At 38.9% G+C, this 20,450-nt stretch overlaps 1 protein-coding gene and 1 pseudogene across 1 annotated transcript; one reads left to right on the forward strand and one right to left on the reverse strand.

Annotated features, from left to right (window-relative positions):
* Positions 1 to 4,584: 4,584 nt before the first annotated feature.
* LOC149266501 (uncharacterized) lies at positions 4,585 to 5,234 on the forward strand (annotated as a pseudogene).
* Positions 5,235 to 15,798: 10,564 nt separating this feature from the next.
* On the reverse strand, positions 15,799 to 16,374 carry LOC149266502 (uncharacterized). The gene has a single exon (XM_089408491.1). The coding sequence runs from the start codon at positions 16,372 to 16,374 to the stop codon at positions 15,799 to 15,801; it is 576 nt and encodes a 191-aa protein (XP_089264617.1).
* Positions 16,375 to 20,450: the final 4,076 nt, after the last annotated feature.

The following is a 20,450-nucleotide window of genomic DNA, read 5'->3' on the forward strand; positions in this document are numbered from 1 at the left end:
AAGGTTTGTTGTTCTTCTCTTGCCTCTGATATGTAAGTTGTTGCCATTTTTAATCCACAAAATTATTGTAGCCCAAAGAATCGAGTGATGTATTACTATGTTGATTCATGAGGCGTTTCCAAAAAGTAAAGTGATGACATTATGATTTGGCATTAATGGATTTCAATACTTAGACGTCCTTCTCTCTCCCCATCTTTCTTAAAATTGACTTACCCCTTTTGGGAAATTGTTCTATTTTGGGCTTGAATTTTCACTAATATCGGAGAAACAAATATCTTGGAAGTCCCTTTGCAAAATTGATCCCTGCAATCACTGGTGCATATATATATATATATATATATATATATATATATATATATATATATATATATATATATATATATATATATATATATATATATATATATATATATATATATATATATATATATATATATATATATATATATATATATATATATATATATATATATATAGATATCTATATATATATATATATATATATATATATATATATATTGAAATAGGGAGTAGGTCTTCTTATTAGTCAACAGAGGGTTTACAAAATATAGGCCCAAGCTTACAACTGCCAATCAATGTAATTATCAATCTCACCCCAAATTGCATGGCTAAAAAATAACAATGACAATTAAGCCCACCAATTAAGGGCATAGCGTTACAACCCAATGAGAGGCACAATGGAGATTATAAGTGATATTTGAGAGATAAATTATAATAATTCACACTATAAAACGTTAATCCAAGTGCTTCTTACCAATGCCCAAACTGGCCTCATCATAATTTATATAATGAGCATTGGATTTGTTTGGTGTTGTAGAAATAATCTTCCCTAAGGAGTGATTCCCCACACTCACCTGGGCACTGCTGTTGTTCAATGTGCACCTGGAGAGGCTAGACGATGTTGTTGTTTAACACACACTTCCCCACACACAACCGGACATTGTTGTTGTTCAACGCACACCTGACTTCAAATATGGCATCCACACACAATACTATGGCTACTCACTAGGCCAATCTAGCTTCTGGAAAAATCCCATGAATGAATTGGTTCGACACAGGTGTATTCCTACCAACAAGGGGGAAACTTGATCTCATCGATATGCTAGATCTGATGAGTGATGACTAAATAACTAAATGGCCACTCATCCCCTAACCCCAAGCCACAACTATCAGAATGGCTCTCACCACCATCGTTGTTTGATTAGTATGCCATTGAATGTTGTTGTTGTTCAACACACGCCTGAAGATGTTGCCCAAATTACTGTGGGGAGACTGCACACGAGGATCACGACTGGTGAGATTTTTTTTCATCCCTTCTGTCGCACTTCGCTCAGTGATCCTTTGGCCCTTCTACCATTCTTGATGTTGTCATGATTTAATGAACCCCATGAATATCACACCATCCTTCGTGATAAAATATGGCCTGAAGTATAGCGGATGACTAGATTTGGCCTCTACTTGGTTGTGAATATTGGGTTGGCGTGCTAGCAATCCCTATCATTCCCAGTTGTTAGTTTGATATTCCCACATCGATGCGACTGGTGCGATAAGAAACTGTTCTACCTTTACTATACTTTTGGTTTACTGCTCTTGGTCATGCGGGTTTCCATCCATCTAATTGTTATGAAATCTTGCAGAGAACTCGAGCCTCTATGACAATATCTCGGCCTCCACGCAAATGATTATGTGGCTTATAGTTCAGCTAGTGAAAGCTATTAAACATACATGGAATGTAAATAGCTAATGTGGAAGATAAGCATTCGATTGCATATATTATTGACATGATATACATTTATAGTACATGGTGTGACCATTGGATCCGTATTCCAAGTGGTCTCTTGGACTCCGGTAGTTGTTCACATTCCACACCAACCCATAGAGGAATAGGTGTACAACATTCCCCCCCTAATTCGAAAGGGTATGTATGAGTCCAAGAACAGAGTTGTAATACAAAATGTGCAAACAATGCATGGCAGCACTAGGCTTAATGTGCTCTCTGAAATGTTGGTATAAAGGGGGTGGTTTAAGGATGACCACCAACACTGGAATGCTTAGTGAAGTTACCATAACTCTTCCAAATCTGGAATGAAGCTGAGGTCTTCTGCCAGAGAAAATGATCCTAATGTTTTGAAGAGGGAAACCTTCAACCTTGAAAGGGAGGTCTTACCCTGCATAAAAAGGGAGAACCTCAACCTGAAAATGGAGGTCTCAACTTGTGATGGTTTAAGGATGATCGCCAACTCTGGAATGCTTAATGCAATTCCTGAAACTCTTCCAAACTAGCAAGAAGTTGAAGTCTTCTGCTAGAGGAAGTTTCCCCAATTATTCGAAGATATGTCTCAACCTCGCATAGATGGTTTAAGTTTGATCACCAACCAAAGGCATGCTCGGGGAATCTTTGTCTCTAGCTACAACTCTGAATCTGGTATGGCAGGTTGTGGCTCAGGCTCGCTTGATGTGGCTTTGAAGCCTGTAGATAACCATCACTTTCCCCCTATCAGATACAAGATGAGATGATGGAGAAAACTCAACTGCAAGACCTTTTAAAATTATAGAAGAAATTCTGACATATGACTCAAATATCTTCTTGGTTGTTGAAACCCATTGCCAAGAAGCGATCCATCCAAGATGAATCTTTGTTCTTGTAGGAGGCTTTTTTTGAAGAATCTGTGTGAAGAATGAGTACGCCGGCCAAAATGATTGCAGAGATGAAGATCAAAACAATGATCTTTCACATGGCCAACTTTGTAACAATGTTGACATTTAACAATCTGTTGTGGCTGTTGTGGAAGAGGATCGGAATTTGAAACAACTGAAGGTGAATTGTCATGAAGAAATCCAACACTCTGAAACTGGATGGGCTTTGACTAATATGGAATGTGAAAGGAAACCTCCTTATCATATCCTAGACCTGTTATGTGCTTGTTATGGACAAGCTCTTCCCAAGGTCTGATGACCAAATTGGGAAGTGCACGCTAAGTTTCTGCATCTGCACGTAACTCTACTGCTTCATTGGGCACTAGATCTGAATCAACTGTAACAGTATTGACTTGCTATTGATGGGAATCTATTTCAATGTTCTGAACATAAACAGGTTTAGAATGATGACTCCACTGTTATAATTCTTCCTGCTATAGTGGAGATTCAAACTGTAAAAAATCAATCTATTCTTGTGCATATTGTAGACAGGTTTGAATTTCAAAGAGAGAGACTTTGTTGATTTCCACTGTGTTTTCATCAGTAAACATGATTAGATTGTTTAATAAGTCTAGCAAATGATCAAGTTTGGCCATTTTTCAAGCTCAACAACACAAACTCAGCAAACGAAAGATTTCCACTTCAAATGAAAATGCACTAGTAAACATACAAAAGGACAAACAACTTTCAATGCTAGATAGTTGCAACTACACACTTTAAATATTATGCCAGTACAAACTGCAACAACATCATTTTATGCCAAAACTTCGCCTTGATCTTTGTACCTCCAATTTCCTTATTGTTGTCAAAGCAGTATACAATGCAGAGAGATAAAAAAGAAGCTATGCTATGCCAATTTTTACTCTATTTTATTTGACATTGTAGGTAACACCATTGTTGTAGAATACCAAAATCTTTTCTCGAAATCTCATGTTACAACAATTTTATCTAATGGAAGAGAATAGATCTGCATTCAAATACCATTCTCCAACACTTGGAAGAACTATTGTTATCAACTTACGTGTATATTTTTTTTTCATTTTCCAACTTTTAAAGTGGCTCCAAATGTTGCACTTGATGATATGGTACAAAATTAAACTATTCAACGAAGACCTTCACCACAATCCACGACATGTTTAACAACCAACAGCATATATATAAGCCAATACATCGCTCTTTTTGATGCATATATGTCACCGTTCAACACTCAGAAATGGTTGATATCAAACACACATACCAAGATTTAACGCACAGTGAGGAGGCACCAACACATGATAATCAAGAAATTTTAAGCAACACTTAACCAACTCCAATACAACGCTCACTGCTTCGGTATTGAAGGCTCAATGCACAGAGCTTTACTGTTCAATACATAACTCAACGCACATATAAACTGTTTACCAACGATTGCAAGGCATATATGATACCATGGCTTAATTCAATCCACCATATACACCCGTAAGAATTAAAAAGCATACAGGCCCAATATACTACACAATTATAAATATGTTTGATGTAAAAATAGTCCAACAATTCACACTTCTTACCAAAAACAGACCACTGGAGCCGACCACACTACTCCAAATCTCACACATGATTGTTGTGCATCGAGATTATGGGCGTTCATGTCAGCATGGCCTCAACATTCAAAAACTCGAACATGACCTTAAAACCATTCTCTCAATTTTACTTCTTCAATAACTCTCACTTGAAATCTCTGCCCTTTCAACTAGCTTGCACAAAAAAGTGCAATGATTTTGAAGTTTGAACACAACAAAAAGTGAAACAAGAGAATCTACCAGAACAGCATGTGGAGAAACAAGTGTTTGAATTGTTGAGAAAAGTGGATTGAATTTAGCGGCAGCAATGGATAGGGAGTGGGGTTCGAAACTGAGAAGTGCACAGAATGAGGCTATTGACAAAGGAGGATGCCTCAGGCACCTCACCTTGGAGACCATTGGTATCTCCAAGGATCCGTATTTCATGCACAATCATCTCGACAACTATGAATCCAAACTATGTTTGACCCTACATAACAATGAAGGAAACTACTTGGCACACACACAAGGAAAGAGATACCAGAAAAATTTAGCAAAACGTGTTGCTCGGGAAGAAAAATATTCTCCAGCCCAACCACAACCAAACAAAAGGAAGGTTATACCACGAAGATCAGTTAAATTGGTCGACCTGGTTATAGAGTTACAAAGCAATTTGATCCAAAGACAAAGAAACGTTCTCTGCTTTTCCAGATTGAGTATCCAGAAATAGAGGAAGGTAGTAAACCGAGACACTGTTTAATGTCCTCCTTTGAGTAGAGGGTTCAAGCATGGGATAAACGGTACCCGTTTCTTCTGTTTGCAGTAGAGCCCTATGAGATTATTGCTTTGAAGGTTCCTAGTATAGAGATAGACAATTCAACCTCCAAGTTCTTTTCCCACTGGGATCTAGATACAAAAATGTTTACGCTGCAACTGTACTTCAAAGTCAAACCAAAACTTAATATAGAGAAATTATAATGCTTGTGGTATGGAGGAGGCGGGCACAACAAGATTCATTGCAGCACGAATATGGCAAGTGGAGCGTTATATGTATTGACTATAGCATATGATATAATAGAGAGAACACGGTACCCGATGGGAGGTATGGCCATTGGTTCGAAACCGTTGCACAACAATCAAATCATATACAAGGTTTTCAAAAACTCACAGAGATGCACATACTTCAAAAACGGTTTTCAAAAACCGCACAGAGATTCTCCCAACCAGCATATCAGTTACAATGCAACGGGAATAGACTAAAGAGGTAGAGAATCATTGAGTAGAATGGTGTGCAGAGTAAATAAATGGTCCGCCAGGTGAGCGCCCAAGCATAGCAGACAAACGTTATGTCTATGACAGGTTCAACAGAGAAATTAATGGCAGCAGGTTCTAGAAAGGATGCAGATTTGACAGACTCTGAAAATAGCCAGGGCTGGACAGCTCTAATACCATGTTAAACATACATGGAATGTAAACAACTAATGTGTAATATAACCATTTGATTGCATATATTATTGACATGATTTACATTTATAGTACATGGTGCGACCCTTGGATTCATATTCCAAGTAGTTTGTTGGACTCGGGTGGTTGTTCACATTCCACACCAATGTACCCATAAAGGATTAGGTGTCCAACACAAACTCATATATATAATGCAATGATGTGAAGTACATAGACACCATACATAGCCCAAAAATGAGGTAGCTTCCATGCACAGTCAGAGCAATGCACTTGGACTCAATTAGTAAATAAACATGACCTTCCTCAAGCCCAACTCATCCTCGAACACAACTAACAGCAGGAGCGAGCCCAGTCCCTTCGAATAAGAAACTCGACCTTATTATAAAGTCCAGTCAACATGGCTCTTTGTGATGGAGACAAAATTGAACCCCTTCTTATTTTTGTTGTTCGACCCCTTATTGTATTGGATTATTCGGCCCCTTTAATAACGTAATATCATGAAACAATGTCTCAGCCTTTTGGTGTTAACTTCAAGTAAACCAATACTTACACCCTTCAAACTAATTATTTGGCTATTTTACTACACATTGCATGAAGCCCCAGGGTTTGAAAATATTATGCAACGACATGTGACTATGGGCATGGCTTGGAAAAATCTGGCCTTGTTGCTAATTCCCACCCCGATGCATCAGTTGGTGGTCATTCGACTCTTCTCCCGAACCCACAGTTGTTGTGATGTCCCTCACACCCACTGTGTTGAAAATGTAATTTCAACTGCGCAACAGTTGAGTCGTGCAACAGCATGAAAACTTCGCCGACGAGCAATTGTCGATATCGCATCGGTGAAGTGGCAGTGGAGGACTTACAAAGAGGCATTAATATGTTGCGATGAGTGATCGCCAATATCGCTATCGGCGTATCGCTATCGGTGAAAACAAATAGGCGGGTTTTACCATGGGTTATGTTGCGACCCGATAAACTAGACCCGACGGGTATTCAAGATTTTGTTTGATGATTATTTCAGTTCCGCCAGCGGCCTTCTCTTTTCGTGTTTTAATGTATTTCAGACATAGGTTATAATATATATATGATCGGAGGTATCGACCCATAGTGCGATCGACATATCGCAATCGGGGAAACCATGGATACACAATTTTTTTTTATATATGAGTGCTATGCAATGAAGCCCGGACCCGATGGGTTCCCGAAGCATAATGGTTTAACATTTGAAGTCCGTCAAAAAAAAGGAAAGAAACTTTATGTGTTTTGCAGTGCTTTTCATATATTTTCAAATATAAGAAGAAACAGAGAATCGGCGCGAAGCTGGTAAAACAAAGGACATGGAGCAGTACAGCAGTAGGTGACTGCATTCAATTCTTAGTATGGACGAAGAAGGAAACAGGTTGCAATCCAACTCTTTCACATTGAATTTCTCAGCCACCGCAGTAAATATTCAACTTAGTTGAGGACAAAAAAAAAAACCTCGAGCAGTTCACAGCATGGGTCTCCATCCTCGTTCATTAGCTTATTCAAATTTCGTATGTAATAAGTTTTTTTTGTGTGTGTAGAAGTCTGTAGAGAGAGAGTGTGTGACAATGTAGAAGCGCAACAACACAAGTGAATGTATGTGAGCAATACGCAGTAGCGTAGTATGTAACAGGAATGCACAACAGTGTAGAATATGTTTTCTGGTTGTTCTGTAACAGTTTGAATGTTTGGCTTTTGGAACTGCATCTGAAACAGTCTCTTGGTGAATCCCTCTAAGTGGAAGAGGATGAATTTTGTATCAGTTTATTTTTAAATACAAATCCTTTATATGTGTGTTCAATACTCTGTTCTCAGTAATTTATTAAAAAGCTTCCCTGTGCTAAGATCTTGGAGGAAAGTAAAACAGAGCTTTGTCTCTGTGTGCATTTTATATTGTGTTTTTTTTTGGGATTTTTACAAAAAAAATAAATCCCCAACAGTGGTATCAGAGCAGATCCAGGCTCTTTAAATGTGATAAAGAAGCTGAAGGAAGGTTCCTTTTGTTGCAGCAGTAAATTCTCTCCAGCAAAGTGAAGTCTCAGGCAAAAGAATCCAAGATATTTTTTCAGTGATTTTTAATTCATAGTTAAGTATTGCAAGAATGGCAAGCAAAAGTAATAGCATGGGTATGCAGCTCCCACTATTTGATGGCAAAAGCTATGACTATTGGGCAATAACAATGAAAGCCTTGTTTGCTTCCCAAGACTTATGGGAAATAGTTGAGGATGGTTTTGAACAACCAACAGATGAAAATGAGTTTAATGGATTAATTCAGGGAGAGAAAGATTTGTTGAAGAGCTACAAGAAGAAGGATTCAAAAGCCCTTTTCTTCTTGTACCAAGCAGTGCATGGAAGCATGTTTCCAAGGTTAGCAGCAGCTAAGACATCCAAAGAACCATGGAAAACTCTTAAAACAGCTTATCAAGGCATGGAGAGAGTGAAGACAGAAAACTACAGTTGCTGAGGAAAGATTTTGAGAATCTGTGCGTGAAGGAGTCAGACAATATTGACTCATTCTTCACACATGTAATTGGTCTGGTCACATAGATAAGAACTCATGGAGAGATACTTGAAGAAAGGAGGATTGTGGAGAAACTATTGAGGTGCCTACCCTCAAGGTTCCATGTGATTGTCACCACCATAGAAGAGACAAAGGATCTCACAAATTTCTCAGTTGATGAGCTTCATGCATCACTAATAACACATGAGCAGAGGTTGAGTAGAAATGAAAACTCATCTCTAGAGCAAGCCTTCAAGACCCAGATGTCCTTTGGACGAGGAAGAGGTCAAGGTAGAGGAAACAAGGGAGGAAGAGGCAGAAGTCAAAACAGAGGTGGAAGGTACAGTCCAGCAAATGCTCAAGGAAGAGGCAGCAATCCAAATCAGAATCAAGGTCAAGGCAGCAGTGGACAAAGTGGAAAACATCATGCTCAAGGACATAGGTATGAAAAATTCAATATCCAATGCTATTATTGTAAAAAATATGGGCATTATGCCAGTGAATGTAGGAAGAATCAGCATGATGTGAATAATAGATCTAATGCAAATATTACTAGAGAAAATATTAGCCAAGATAATGTGCTGTTAGCTTGTAATATGGCTGAAACAAATAGTGAAGATATATGGTTTCTAGACTCCGGTTGCAGCAACCATATGACAGGAAACATAGCTTTGTTTTCTACTTTAGATCAAAGTGTGAAGTCACAAGTCACACTTGGGACTAATAGCAAAATTTTTGTTATGGGTAAAGGAGAAGTCAAAATATTTACAAAGCAAGGTGAAAATAAAACCATAGCAGACGTCTATTATGTTCCTGGAATGAGATGTAACCTCTTGAGTATTGGACAGCTTGTCCATAAGGGGTACAATGTTTTCTTTGAGAATGATGTATGCACCATCATGGATAGAGCACCCAGCAAACGATGCATTGCTGAAGTGAAGATAACAAGGAACAGAATGTTCCCTCTTAGAATAAGAGCAGAATTGAAAAACAAAGAAGTAATTGCAGCAGTTACCCAAGAGACTTTCCAAAGCGTGCCAAAGGATGAAAATTGGTTGTGGCACTTGAGATTTGGACATCTCAACTTTGGAGGTCTTAACTTGTTGAGTAGAAAAGGAATGGTAAGAGGATTACCATTGATAGAGAAACCAGACAGCCTTTGTGAAGGTTGTATCTTGGGAAAACAACATAGAGAAAGTTTTCCATCAGGGAAAAGCATAAGGGCAAAGGCACCCTTAGAGATTGTCCACTCAGACTTATGTGGACCAATGCAAACTCCATCATTAGCAGGCAGCCAATATTTTCTAACATTCATTGATGATTTTACCAGAAAGACTTGGGTTTATTTCTTGAAGAACAAAAGTGAAGTGTTTGAAAAATTTCGAAATTTCAAAGCACTTGTGGAAAATCAAAGTGGGCTGCATATCAAAGCTCTAAGAACTGACAGAGGAGGTGAGTATATGTCCAAGGAATTCCTACGGTTTTGCAGAGAAAATGGAATACACAAACAATTTATAGCTAGGTACACCCCACAGTAAAATGGAGTTGCTGAAAGGAAGAACAGGACCATCATGGATATGGCAAGGAGCATGTTGAAGGCAAAAACATTTGCCAAATGATTATTGGGCTGAAGCTGTACACTGTGCAGTATATATCTTGAATAGGTGTCCTACAAAAGCAGTGATGAACAAAGTGTCGGAAGAAGCATGGAGTGGGAGAAAGCAAGGAGTCACCCACATGAAAGTTTTTGGATGTGTGGCCTATGAACACATTCCAGATCAACTAAGGAAGAAGTTGGACAGCAAAGGGGAGAAATTTATTTTCATTGGATACAGTGAGGAATCCAAGGCTTACAGGTTGTATATCCCATCTAACAAGAAGTTTTTTGTGAGCAGAGATGTTCAGTTCACTGAGAAGGAAGCTTGGGATGGAAGCATAGAGAAAACAATGAATGTTAAAAACTGTTTATCTCATGATGAAGATGATGAGGAGGTGGCTGAAATACATCCCCAAACAACAACGGCAACACAAGGATAGCAAGAGACACCCTTGAGGAGAAATGAAAGTGCTTCTCCAAGCACACCACAAGCAAGAAATTCAAGTGCATCTTCAATCACTTGCACACCGAATGAAAGAGGTAAGAAATTCATAAACTTGAGTGATATTTATGATGAAGGAATGAATTCCTTGTTTGCTTTGTATTGTCATGTTGATGATCCTATTCATTTCGAATATGAAATTAAGGATAAGAAATGGATAGAAGCTATGGATGAGGAGATCAATGCCATAGAAAGAAACAAGACATGGGATTTGGTAGAGCTACCAAAAGGTAAAGAGGTCATTGGAGTCAAATGGGTCTACAAGACCAAGTGCAATGCTGAAGGCAAGATAGAAAGGCACAAGACAAGACTTGTTGTCAAAGGGTACAAGCAGTAGTATGGGAGAGAATATGAGGAAACTTTCGCACCGGTTGCAAGAATGGAAACCGTGAGAGCAATGCTGTCCATAGCAGCACAAAACAAATGGAAAGTCTACCAAATGGATGTGAAGTCGGCATTCCTAAATGGAGTGTTAAAGGAAGAGGCTTACATTGAACAACCTCTAGGCTATGAGAAGAAAGGTGAAGAGAACAAAGTGTGCAGATTGAAGAAAGCTCTTTATGGGCTGAAGCAAGCGCCAAGAGCATGGTACAGTAGGATAGATTCCTATCTACTGGAGAATGGATTTGACAAATGTGAGGGAGAACCCATAGTCTACATCAAAGAAAAAGATGGTAAATTTCTAATTGTTGTATTATATGTTGATGATGTAATTTTTACAGGTAATGATGACTACCTCATTGAACAGTTCAAAACAGTCATGAAAGAAGAATTTGAAATGACTGACATGGGTTTGCTGAGATACTTCTTAGGAATAGAAGTAGATCAAAATGAAAAAGGAATTTTTATCTCACAAGCAAAATATGTAAATGAAGTGTTGGGCAGGTTTAATATGCAAGAGTGCAAGGCAGCAATCACACCCACAGTAATGGGATTAAAACTCAGCAAAGAGGACAACAGCAAGGATTTTGATCCTAGTTTGTACAAGAGCATAGTTGGCAGCCTTATGTATTTAACTGCAACTAGGCCGGATATAATGTTTGCTGTTAGTTTAATTTCCAGATTCATGGAGAGGCCAAATGAAGCACATTGGCAAGCAGCAAAAAGAATTCTGAGGTATTTCAAAGGTACTAAAAGGTTTGGCATTTTATATACTGTCTCAGAACATTCAGATTTGGTTGGATACACTAATAGTGATTGGGCTGGAAGTATAGATGATCGGAAAAGCACTTCCGGTTATGTTTTTCACATGGGTTCAGGAGCCATTTCATGGGCTTCTAAGAAGCAGTCCATTGTAGCATTGTCTACAGCAGAGGCAGAATATGTGGCAGCTACAGCAGCAACATGTCAAGCAGTTTGGATGAGAAGGATGTTGAGGAGCTTAGGCCAAGAGCAGGCAAAAGCAACAGTGATTTTTTGTGACAATAGCTCAGCTATTGCATTATCCAAGAATTCAGTGTTTCATAAGAGAACGAAACACATTGACACAAGGTTTCATTACATCAGGGAATTGGTGAGCAATGGAGAAATTGTTCTACAACATTGCAGGACTCAGGAACAGGTTGCAGACATTTTGACAAAGCCATTGGATCAGAAAAGCTTTGAATTTTTGAGGAAGTGTTTGGGTATGATTGAATCCCCAACAGTTGAAATTAAAGGGGAGTGTTGAAAATGTAATTTCAACTGCGCAACAGTTGAGCCGTGCAACAACATGAAAACTTTGCCGACGAGCAATTGCCGATATCACATCGGCGAAGTGGCAGTGGAGGACTTACAAAGAGGCATTCATATGTTGCGATGAGCGATCGCCGATATCGCTATCGGCGTATCGCTATCGGTGAAAACAAACAGGTGGGTTTTACCATGGGTTATGTTGCGACCCGATAACCCGGACCCGACGGGTATTCAAGATTTTGTTTGATGATTATTTCAGTTCCACCAGCGGCCTTCTCTTTTCGTGTTTTAATGTATTTCAGACATATGTTATAATATATATCTATATATATCTATATATATATATATATATATATATATATATATATATATATATATATATATATATATATATATATAGATAGATATATATATATGATAACATATGTCTGAAATATATATATATATATATATATATGATCGGAGGTATCGACCCATAGTGCGATCGGCATATCGCAATCAGGGAAACCATGGATACACAATTTTTTTTATATATGAGCGCTATGCGATGAAGCCCGGACCCGATGGGTTCCCGAAGCATAATGGTTTAACATTTGAAGTCCGTCAAAAAAAAGGAAAAAAACTTTATGTGTTTTGCAGTGCTTTTCATATATTTTCAAATATAAGAAGAAACAGAGAATCAGCGCGGAGCTGGTAAAACAAAGGACATGGAGCAGTACAGCAGTAGGTGACTGCATTCAATTCTTAGTATGGCCGAAGAAGGAAACAGGTTGCAATCCAACTCTTTCACATTGAATTTCTCAGCCACCACAGTAAATATGCAACTCAGTCGAGGACAAAAAAAAAAACCTCGAGCAGTTCACAACATGGGTCTCCATCCTCGTTCATTAGCTTATTCAAATTTCGTATGTAATAAGTTTTTTTTTGTGTGCAGTAGTCTGTAGAGAGAGAGTGTGTGACAATGTAGAAGCGCAGCAGTGCAAGTGAATGTATGTGAGCAATACGCAGCAGCGTAGTATGTAATAGGAATGCACAGCAGTGCAGAATATGTTTTCTGGTTGTTCTGTAACAGTTTGAATGTTTGGCTTTTGGAACTGCATCTGAAACAGTCTCTTGGTGAATCCCTCTGAGTGGAAGAGGATGAATTTTGTATCAGTTTATTTTTAAATACAAATCCTTTATATGTGTGTTCAATACTCTGTTCTCAGTAATTTGTTAAAACGCTTCCCTGTGCTAAGATCTTGGAGGAAAGTAAAACAGAGCTTTGTCTCTGTGTGCATTTTATATTGTGTTTCTTTTTGGGATTTTTACAAAAAAAATAAATCCCCAACAGCATTTGGCTATCAAATTAGCACACTACCTTCTAACCCTTGTGCCCACAGTTTGTTTTGTTGGCACTTTGATGGTTGCCTATGCGACAGAAAATGGGAGGTTGGCCATTATAACATAGGATCCAACTTTAAGAGTATGGCCCATCAATCAATGCTTTGGTGGATTCTTGACTGGACCCCTGACACTGTGACGTATGGCGCTATGGTCTTTAACCCTTATATGAATAATGAAACAAAAAATAACTCAACAACAACAAAGAATTACCCTGTGACCCATTAACAATTATGTCAGTAATGGATCGGCCTTCCAGGTCTCTGCCATATTATTAAGTTTCATCTTGATAATGATCATATCTGCAAACAAACCCAAATCTAACGCTCTTTTAATTTTTGACTTAAGCAATAGCTCCTCCTTGATTTGTAATTTATTTGTAATTTACTCCAGAGATCTTAAACTCTATTGGTTTGTGTTATATTATTTCCACGACTAGCCTATGCACTGGGTGGGGAGGGGTTATAGAGGGGTAGGTAGTCCCCCTGCATGAGGTACGAGGTAGCGCCCTAGGAAATTTTTTTTGGACCCTATATTATGTGAGCGAACCTACCTATGTTTTGTGTTCTGTGCATGCATTTCGCACATGGTTTTGGGCAAGATGGTTTTTGGTCCATGGTATTTTGTAGATCCGGTCAAGAGAACTACAATTATGTTCTAATCCAGGGTTAATGGTTTGGGGTTTATGGATTCTTCGGCATGTATATATATGTATTGTAACATTGAAAGGAAAATAATGAAAAATCAATTTGTTAGCCTTGGTTTTGGGATCCATGGAAAATCTTTGTATATATTTGTTTTATGTGTTATGCTATGGCCATTGTTTATTTTCTTTTTTTAGAATTTGTATGGAGGTAATTTCTACACGAGGTTAAAACCTACAAACTTGACCTCTGAGAAAGGAATGGATCTGCAAAATCTTCAATGTTAAAATTAAATTGATCAATCTTTCTGCAAGTATTAGCTAGGGTGTATGTGAATAAGCCACTGAAATTGATAAACTACTAACTCGGGTGATTATGGCAGATCACCAAAAAACTAGCTTCTCCTCAAACCCTCAATCAGTTTCAAAATTATTCTGCAATAAACCTTCAGGTTGGCAGGAAACCCAACTCTGATGCCACTGTAAAACAGTTAAATTTTAAATATATTTGGAACATTATAGTGTCCTAAAAATGCTTCAAAACAAAACACAGAACAATGTAGACACTTATTTATAGTAATAACTGTAAAACTGTTACATGCCCATACAAGTAAAACTAAAGCCCATGCCAATGGCATGCACAACTTCTCATTAAATAAATAAGCTAAAATATCGAAGCACTCTTGTCAATCCTTGATGGATCCACAGGGTTTTCGTCCAAGGATCAAAGTGGACCTAGCCAAATCAAGTTCTCAAGAAAGTACAATAAGTTATACAAAGTTAGGATGCCCCTAATTTATGGACTCTCTAGAAACCTTATTTATTGTTTTCCCTCAAAATACAAAGTAAAATATCATGGAGAAATACCACAGGTAGATTGTGTCCAATTTAACCAAAAAAAATTACATTGAATTTATTCATTAAATTTTAAATTAAGATAAAGAATATGCCTTCCTCTTTCAATATCATCGCTAGAACGTTTTTTTTTTTACATTAGTAGAAAAAACAAAAGTTGTGAAGAGCCCATTCCCATATAGGAAATTTATTAGAAACAAAAAGTATGGAACGCTCAATATATGAAGTTTATAGAAAAAAAAAATTATGCGATGCCCATTTCACAATAGGGACCCCCGTCCGCACAATAGTAGTGAGAGTGAGGATAGATCAATCAATGCAGGAAATAAATTAGCTATCAATAGTGAGAGCATCAACTAAATCAATACAAGAAAATAAATGCACATTATTAAAATATTGAAGGTAAATGAGTGAATAAATATTTTTTTTACCTCAAGAATTTGATTTGAACTATGTAGCATTTAAACTTATTTGTTTTGCATCATATGAAATTATACAATTGCTACATTTAACAAGTTAGTCTACAGCATTCAAAAATACAATGTTTGACGTTCACCATCAATAATAAACGGCGGACTCATAAGTCGTCCACATTATATGTTCGATTTTTACTCCAAAACCAACTAATATATCATCTCTATTATCAGCTTGCCCATTAATAGATTGAAAGGCAGATAGTTGTCATGCATAGATCCAGTCTAGATCCTGGTTACCGCTCGTAAATTACCGGGGCGGCGGGGCCAGAAGAATTTGCACAAAATGAAAAGTAATCTGCAATCAACATATAGATCAGAATACAAAATAACCTTCTACTCAACGTAAGGATCAGAATACAAAAATATCAGAGTGAAAAATAACCTTCTACTCGACAAAAATACCAGAGTGAAAAATAACCTTCTACTCAACATAAGGATCAGAATACAAAATTAAATAACATTCTACTATTGGAACTGATATAATTACAAGGATAATAAATCGAGGTAGAGTGATCTGTATGAGAATGGGCTGCATATGTCTTTCAACATTTTCAACTTCCCTTCCAACACTTTGGCCTTCGCCCACTCGTTTTCCTCTAGCCATTCCTCTACACTGCTTAACAACTTGCTCGATAAACTCCAACCGTATGATGTTCTTTACTCCCTTGGTTTTCACTTCTTTCACTCTACTTTTCATATTGTATATGTAACTTTCCAACTTGGATTTGGCAGTGCGATTCCTTTTGGATTCTTCATCTTCCCTTCGGAACCACACTGCATCACAAACCATCCTCTCTATCTTTTCTTTGCTCAATCGACCACAGTCATTGGTGATAACAATGTGATTACTTAACCCACTACCCTCCTCCAGGGCTGACACTTTCAGAATTCCATCGACGTCCACTTCAAACACCACTTTAAGATTTGGCACTCCACATCTCGCTGTTGGAATTCCATGCAAGGAAAATTCACCCAGCAAATTGTTGTCTGCGGTCATAGCTCTCTCACCTTCATAAACTAGAAAACATACATTTACTTTCTGTCAAACACTAGCGTAAAATTTCCCTCCCTTCGAGTGGGAATAAGAGTATTTCTGGGAGCGACCACAACCATGACACCACCGCGATTCTTGATTCCAAGACTCAAAGGCATGACATCCATAATGACTAATTGGATGCCTTCTTTGTTAATGGCCGTCGCCTGAAGTGCAGCACCATATGCAACAACCTCATCTGGATTGATAGTGTTGCATAGTTTCTTCCCCCGAAGAATTGCAGCAGTAATTTCTATACCATTGGAATTCGTATGGAACCTCCCTGTAAGACTACATGGTCAATATCTTCGTTGGTCATCGCACCGTCTTCCATACACTTCTCGACCATTTCCATGCACTTTACTAATAACTTACATTGTCAATATCTTCGTTGGTCATCGCACCGTCTTCCAGACACTTCTCGACCATTTCCATGCACTTTACTAATAAGTCAGCGTTTAGTGCTTCGAACTTGGCCCTTGCAATATTTATGTGGAAGTTTAGTCCTTCGTAGACGGAGTCAATATAAATAACAGTTTCCACAGCAGAGAATAAACCTGTTTTTGCTCTCTCGCATTCTAAGCGGAGTCTCCGAACAACTTTTGCACTTGTACTCAAATCCTTTTTGTTATTTTTCTTGAACAACTAAACACAATAATTGCTCATCCTATTGTCAAAATCTTGACCGCTCATATGCATGTCCCCTCAAACAACCTTTACCACAAATTGACTATTCTGAAGAGTGAGAACAAAAACATTGAAGGTAACTCCACCCAAGTCAAAAACCAGGATTGCCTTCTTATCATTGGACAAGTGAAGGTTAGCGCCAAACCCATAAGCTCTAGATGCGGTTGTTCTCATGAGTTTCAGTCCAACAATAAGAGGAACATCTTTAGGGGGTCATCTACCTTACCTTCAAAGTTGTCTAGAAAACAAAAAATGCCGGAATCTCGCAATAAAACATTTCAAAAAATTTAGCAGTAGGAGTGTTTGAATCGAGTTTTTAATGCTGTAAATGGATTCAGCACCATCAAAAACCCCTAGGGCACCCAAAAGCTTAAATTTTGGCTGGAGGATGAAGATTTCAACAATTTAGTTATTTCGACTTGGAAGGAGGTGGCTCCGGTGTCGGGGAAGTCTTGCATGCACCGCATTTGTGAGAAACTACAATTCCTTAAGATTCGGGTTCGGATTTGGGAAAGTGTTGACGGTGCCGGACTTGCCAACATGTCAAGGGATCTCCTCGGTAAGAAGTCCCAACTAGACCTCAGACCATTTGGTGTAGGAGTCCCAGTAGTGGGTTGTACCTTATTGCCTTGACGGCGGTTGCGCGCAAAGGCAAGAAATATGTCCCTATTGGTAGCAAGAGTGTGACATGTGCAACAAACCAAGGAAGGTGTATGAACGGTTCTAACACACGGAACGTGAGGTGAGTGCGCCCCTTGGAAACTTGTGGAAGCACGCGGCTATGAAGGGAACACACGAGCAAAGATGCATCACAAACTGGAAAGCAAGTAAGATAACAATTCAAAGTGATGGTTAAACCAACAACACATCTTAGTAAGATCCATACATACCTATACAGAAAGGGTCCATACATGCATGCGTAAGCAAATAGATACATATATCATTAGAGTAACCAAGATCCCTGAAATACAATAACAACATATGCATGAAACATGCTAGCTCAGTTATATTAAGAAGTGAAAATTCCAATCATATAGTACAACCATGACCAACCACTAGTCCCGATAGTAGAACGTTATAGTCACTGTGGCCTGCTCTTCCAAAGAGATATACTAGCTCTACACTATAGAGAAGCCAAGGCTCGTTACAATACTCTCCAAGATTTCTTTAAGATACTCCTATCAGAAGCTTGGCTCACCAAAAGCCTCTACAATGAGTTATGAGGTGCTATAAATAGCAAAGGGTGGGGTGACTGTTGACATTCCCCTTTGTGACTTTTCACCCACACTCATGACTCTTCAACTACTCTATGACTGTTACATTCAACTATTGACACTTGAAATTCCACTTTACAAGAAGTTACATCCAATCTACACATGTACCCATGTGAGACAAAATGGCTTGAGCAAGCCATGCAAAACATCACTAACACTCGGACCGTTGTGGTAAGACCAACTCTTCAACATCCTTGCGATGATCGATGGTGGTGAACTGATGCCAAGCTTGGTCATCCGTGATGGTGTCTGTGTGCTCAATGGTGACATCCTGCTGAAAGTGAACTCTTGCCTCTGTTGCATCCGGGTACACTGATATGGCTCCTCTGTCCAACTCGTCTGATAACATGTGCATCATCGTCTTGAGTGCAGCTGGACCAGCAACATACTGATGCATAGTGTTTGTGTTGATCTCCAAGTGTGTGTTGGTGACCATGCGCATCAACTTGTCGAAATACATGTTCAGCTCTAGTCAGACTTGCTTCTTGTCTTTGCCTCGGTGAGTGTGCCAAATGGGTGGGATCACATGCGTTTGCACAATGACATACATGCTCCCAAACATCCTTGCATTCGATCGACAACAATTCTCACCCTATCTGCTCCATGCCAACTGCTAGATGGGTCCGTAATATGTATGGGCGCAGTTTCATGAGTCTGTACATATTGCGCCTCCTGTTGTGCATGTTCCATTGCTACTCCTTCTGTTGTCTGTGTGGCTCCTGTTCTTCCTTGAGTTTCCGCTTCAGTACCTGCAACTCCTTCTTTGTTTCCCTCTTTGCCTTCGCGCGATCCTCTTGTCACTTTGTCACCTCGTAGCCTCAGTCTCCAAATCTTCTTTCATCACAAGTGGATCTGCTTGAGGTTGAAACTTTGTTCTGCCTCTGCACTGTCAACAACCTTCCTCTTGCATTGGTCACATGCAGGTGTGCTACCTGCTACTGCTGTCGATGATGCTTCTCGTTGTGATGCCTCTTCCATTTCATCTTGATATCCTTGCCCATGAAAAACTTAATGTCTTCATAGATAGGAAAGTTCATAGACACTTGATCGATTGCATCCCCATTTGCGCTCTCAACGGTGTCTTTGGCTCTTCTCTCTTGGAAACCATTGTACCTATGCTGCTGAGAGGAAAATGAACACCTATGATACCTAGAGACATAGAAACACTCATGGCAAGCAATCTGTCAGTTGAAAACCAAAACAAACTAAAGGACTGACATGTGACATACTTGTGTGACTGTCTGTGAAGATTGCACAATTTTCACCGGGAAGCTAGGAGACTGATTGCCAAAACTGCGCAAGGCACAGTCCGGGCTGTCGGGAGGCTGACTGCACTACCTCCCAGAATTGTGTAATGCAAGCCTCGAGGTCAGTGCTGGGCCATAATTGTGCAATTTTGGGAGGGAAGGTAGATCCTTCACTTCTAGAAATGTGAATTGCTAATCGGGCAAGGCAAGGTCTGGGCTAAGGCAGACCAGACATGTCGACGAGTGATTGAAAACATGAGAAGTATGAATGCATGGTGAAACTGAGTGTAAACAAGAGTGAATGATCATGCATGCAAACAACAAGTGTAGGATTCAGAAAACGGGACAACATGCATGTGTGTGAAACGAATCGCCGTAACAGCGACTGCCGATGCAAAAACAATGTCATGCATGTGACAGCAGTGAGATGCGAACAAAAACTGAAACAATGCTTCTACAAGCTAACATACATTAAAATGACAACAAGCACTCATTGAAATCAAGTAGACAACATTCACACAAAGCAAAACATAAAAAGCGACAGAAACGCAGTGCAAGACATGAAAAGCAGACTTACCCTAAAACAACTAAGCTAAAAGTGTTGAAGACTCCTGGATGCAATGTGGGATGTCAGAGTTGCAAGGTCGATGTGAGGAATGAGCTCTATAGTGCCCGGTTGATGAGTTTTGATAAGATCGAGGTTATGATGCGCATGCCACAAATCTAGGAAAAAGCGACACTTGGCGAGAGGTTTCTAAAATGAGATTTGCATGTAACTTCCAGCTGCTAAGAATAAATCCCTAGATCTAGGGATGCCTTTTGCTATTTTGGG

Source organism: Pinus tabuliformis, chromosome 6, assembly GCF_031772625.1.
Source record: "Pinus tabuliformis cultivar Carrire ecotype Pingquan chromosome 6, CPIR1, whole genome shotgun sequence".
NCBI lineage: Eukaryota > Viridiplantae > Streptophyta > Pinopsida > Pinales > Pinaceae > Pinus > Pinus tabuliformis.

Excerpts from the sequence above, each read along its gene's own strand:
- LOC149266502 (XM_089408491.1), bottom strand. The coding sequence starts at position 16,374 with ATGACCGCAGACAACAATTTGCTGGGTGAATTTTCCTTGCATGGAATT.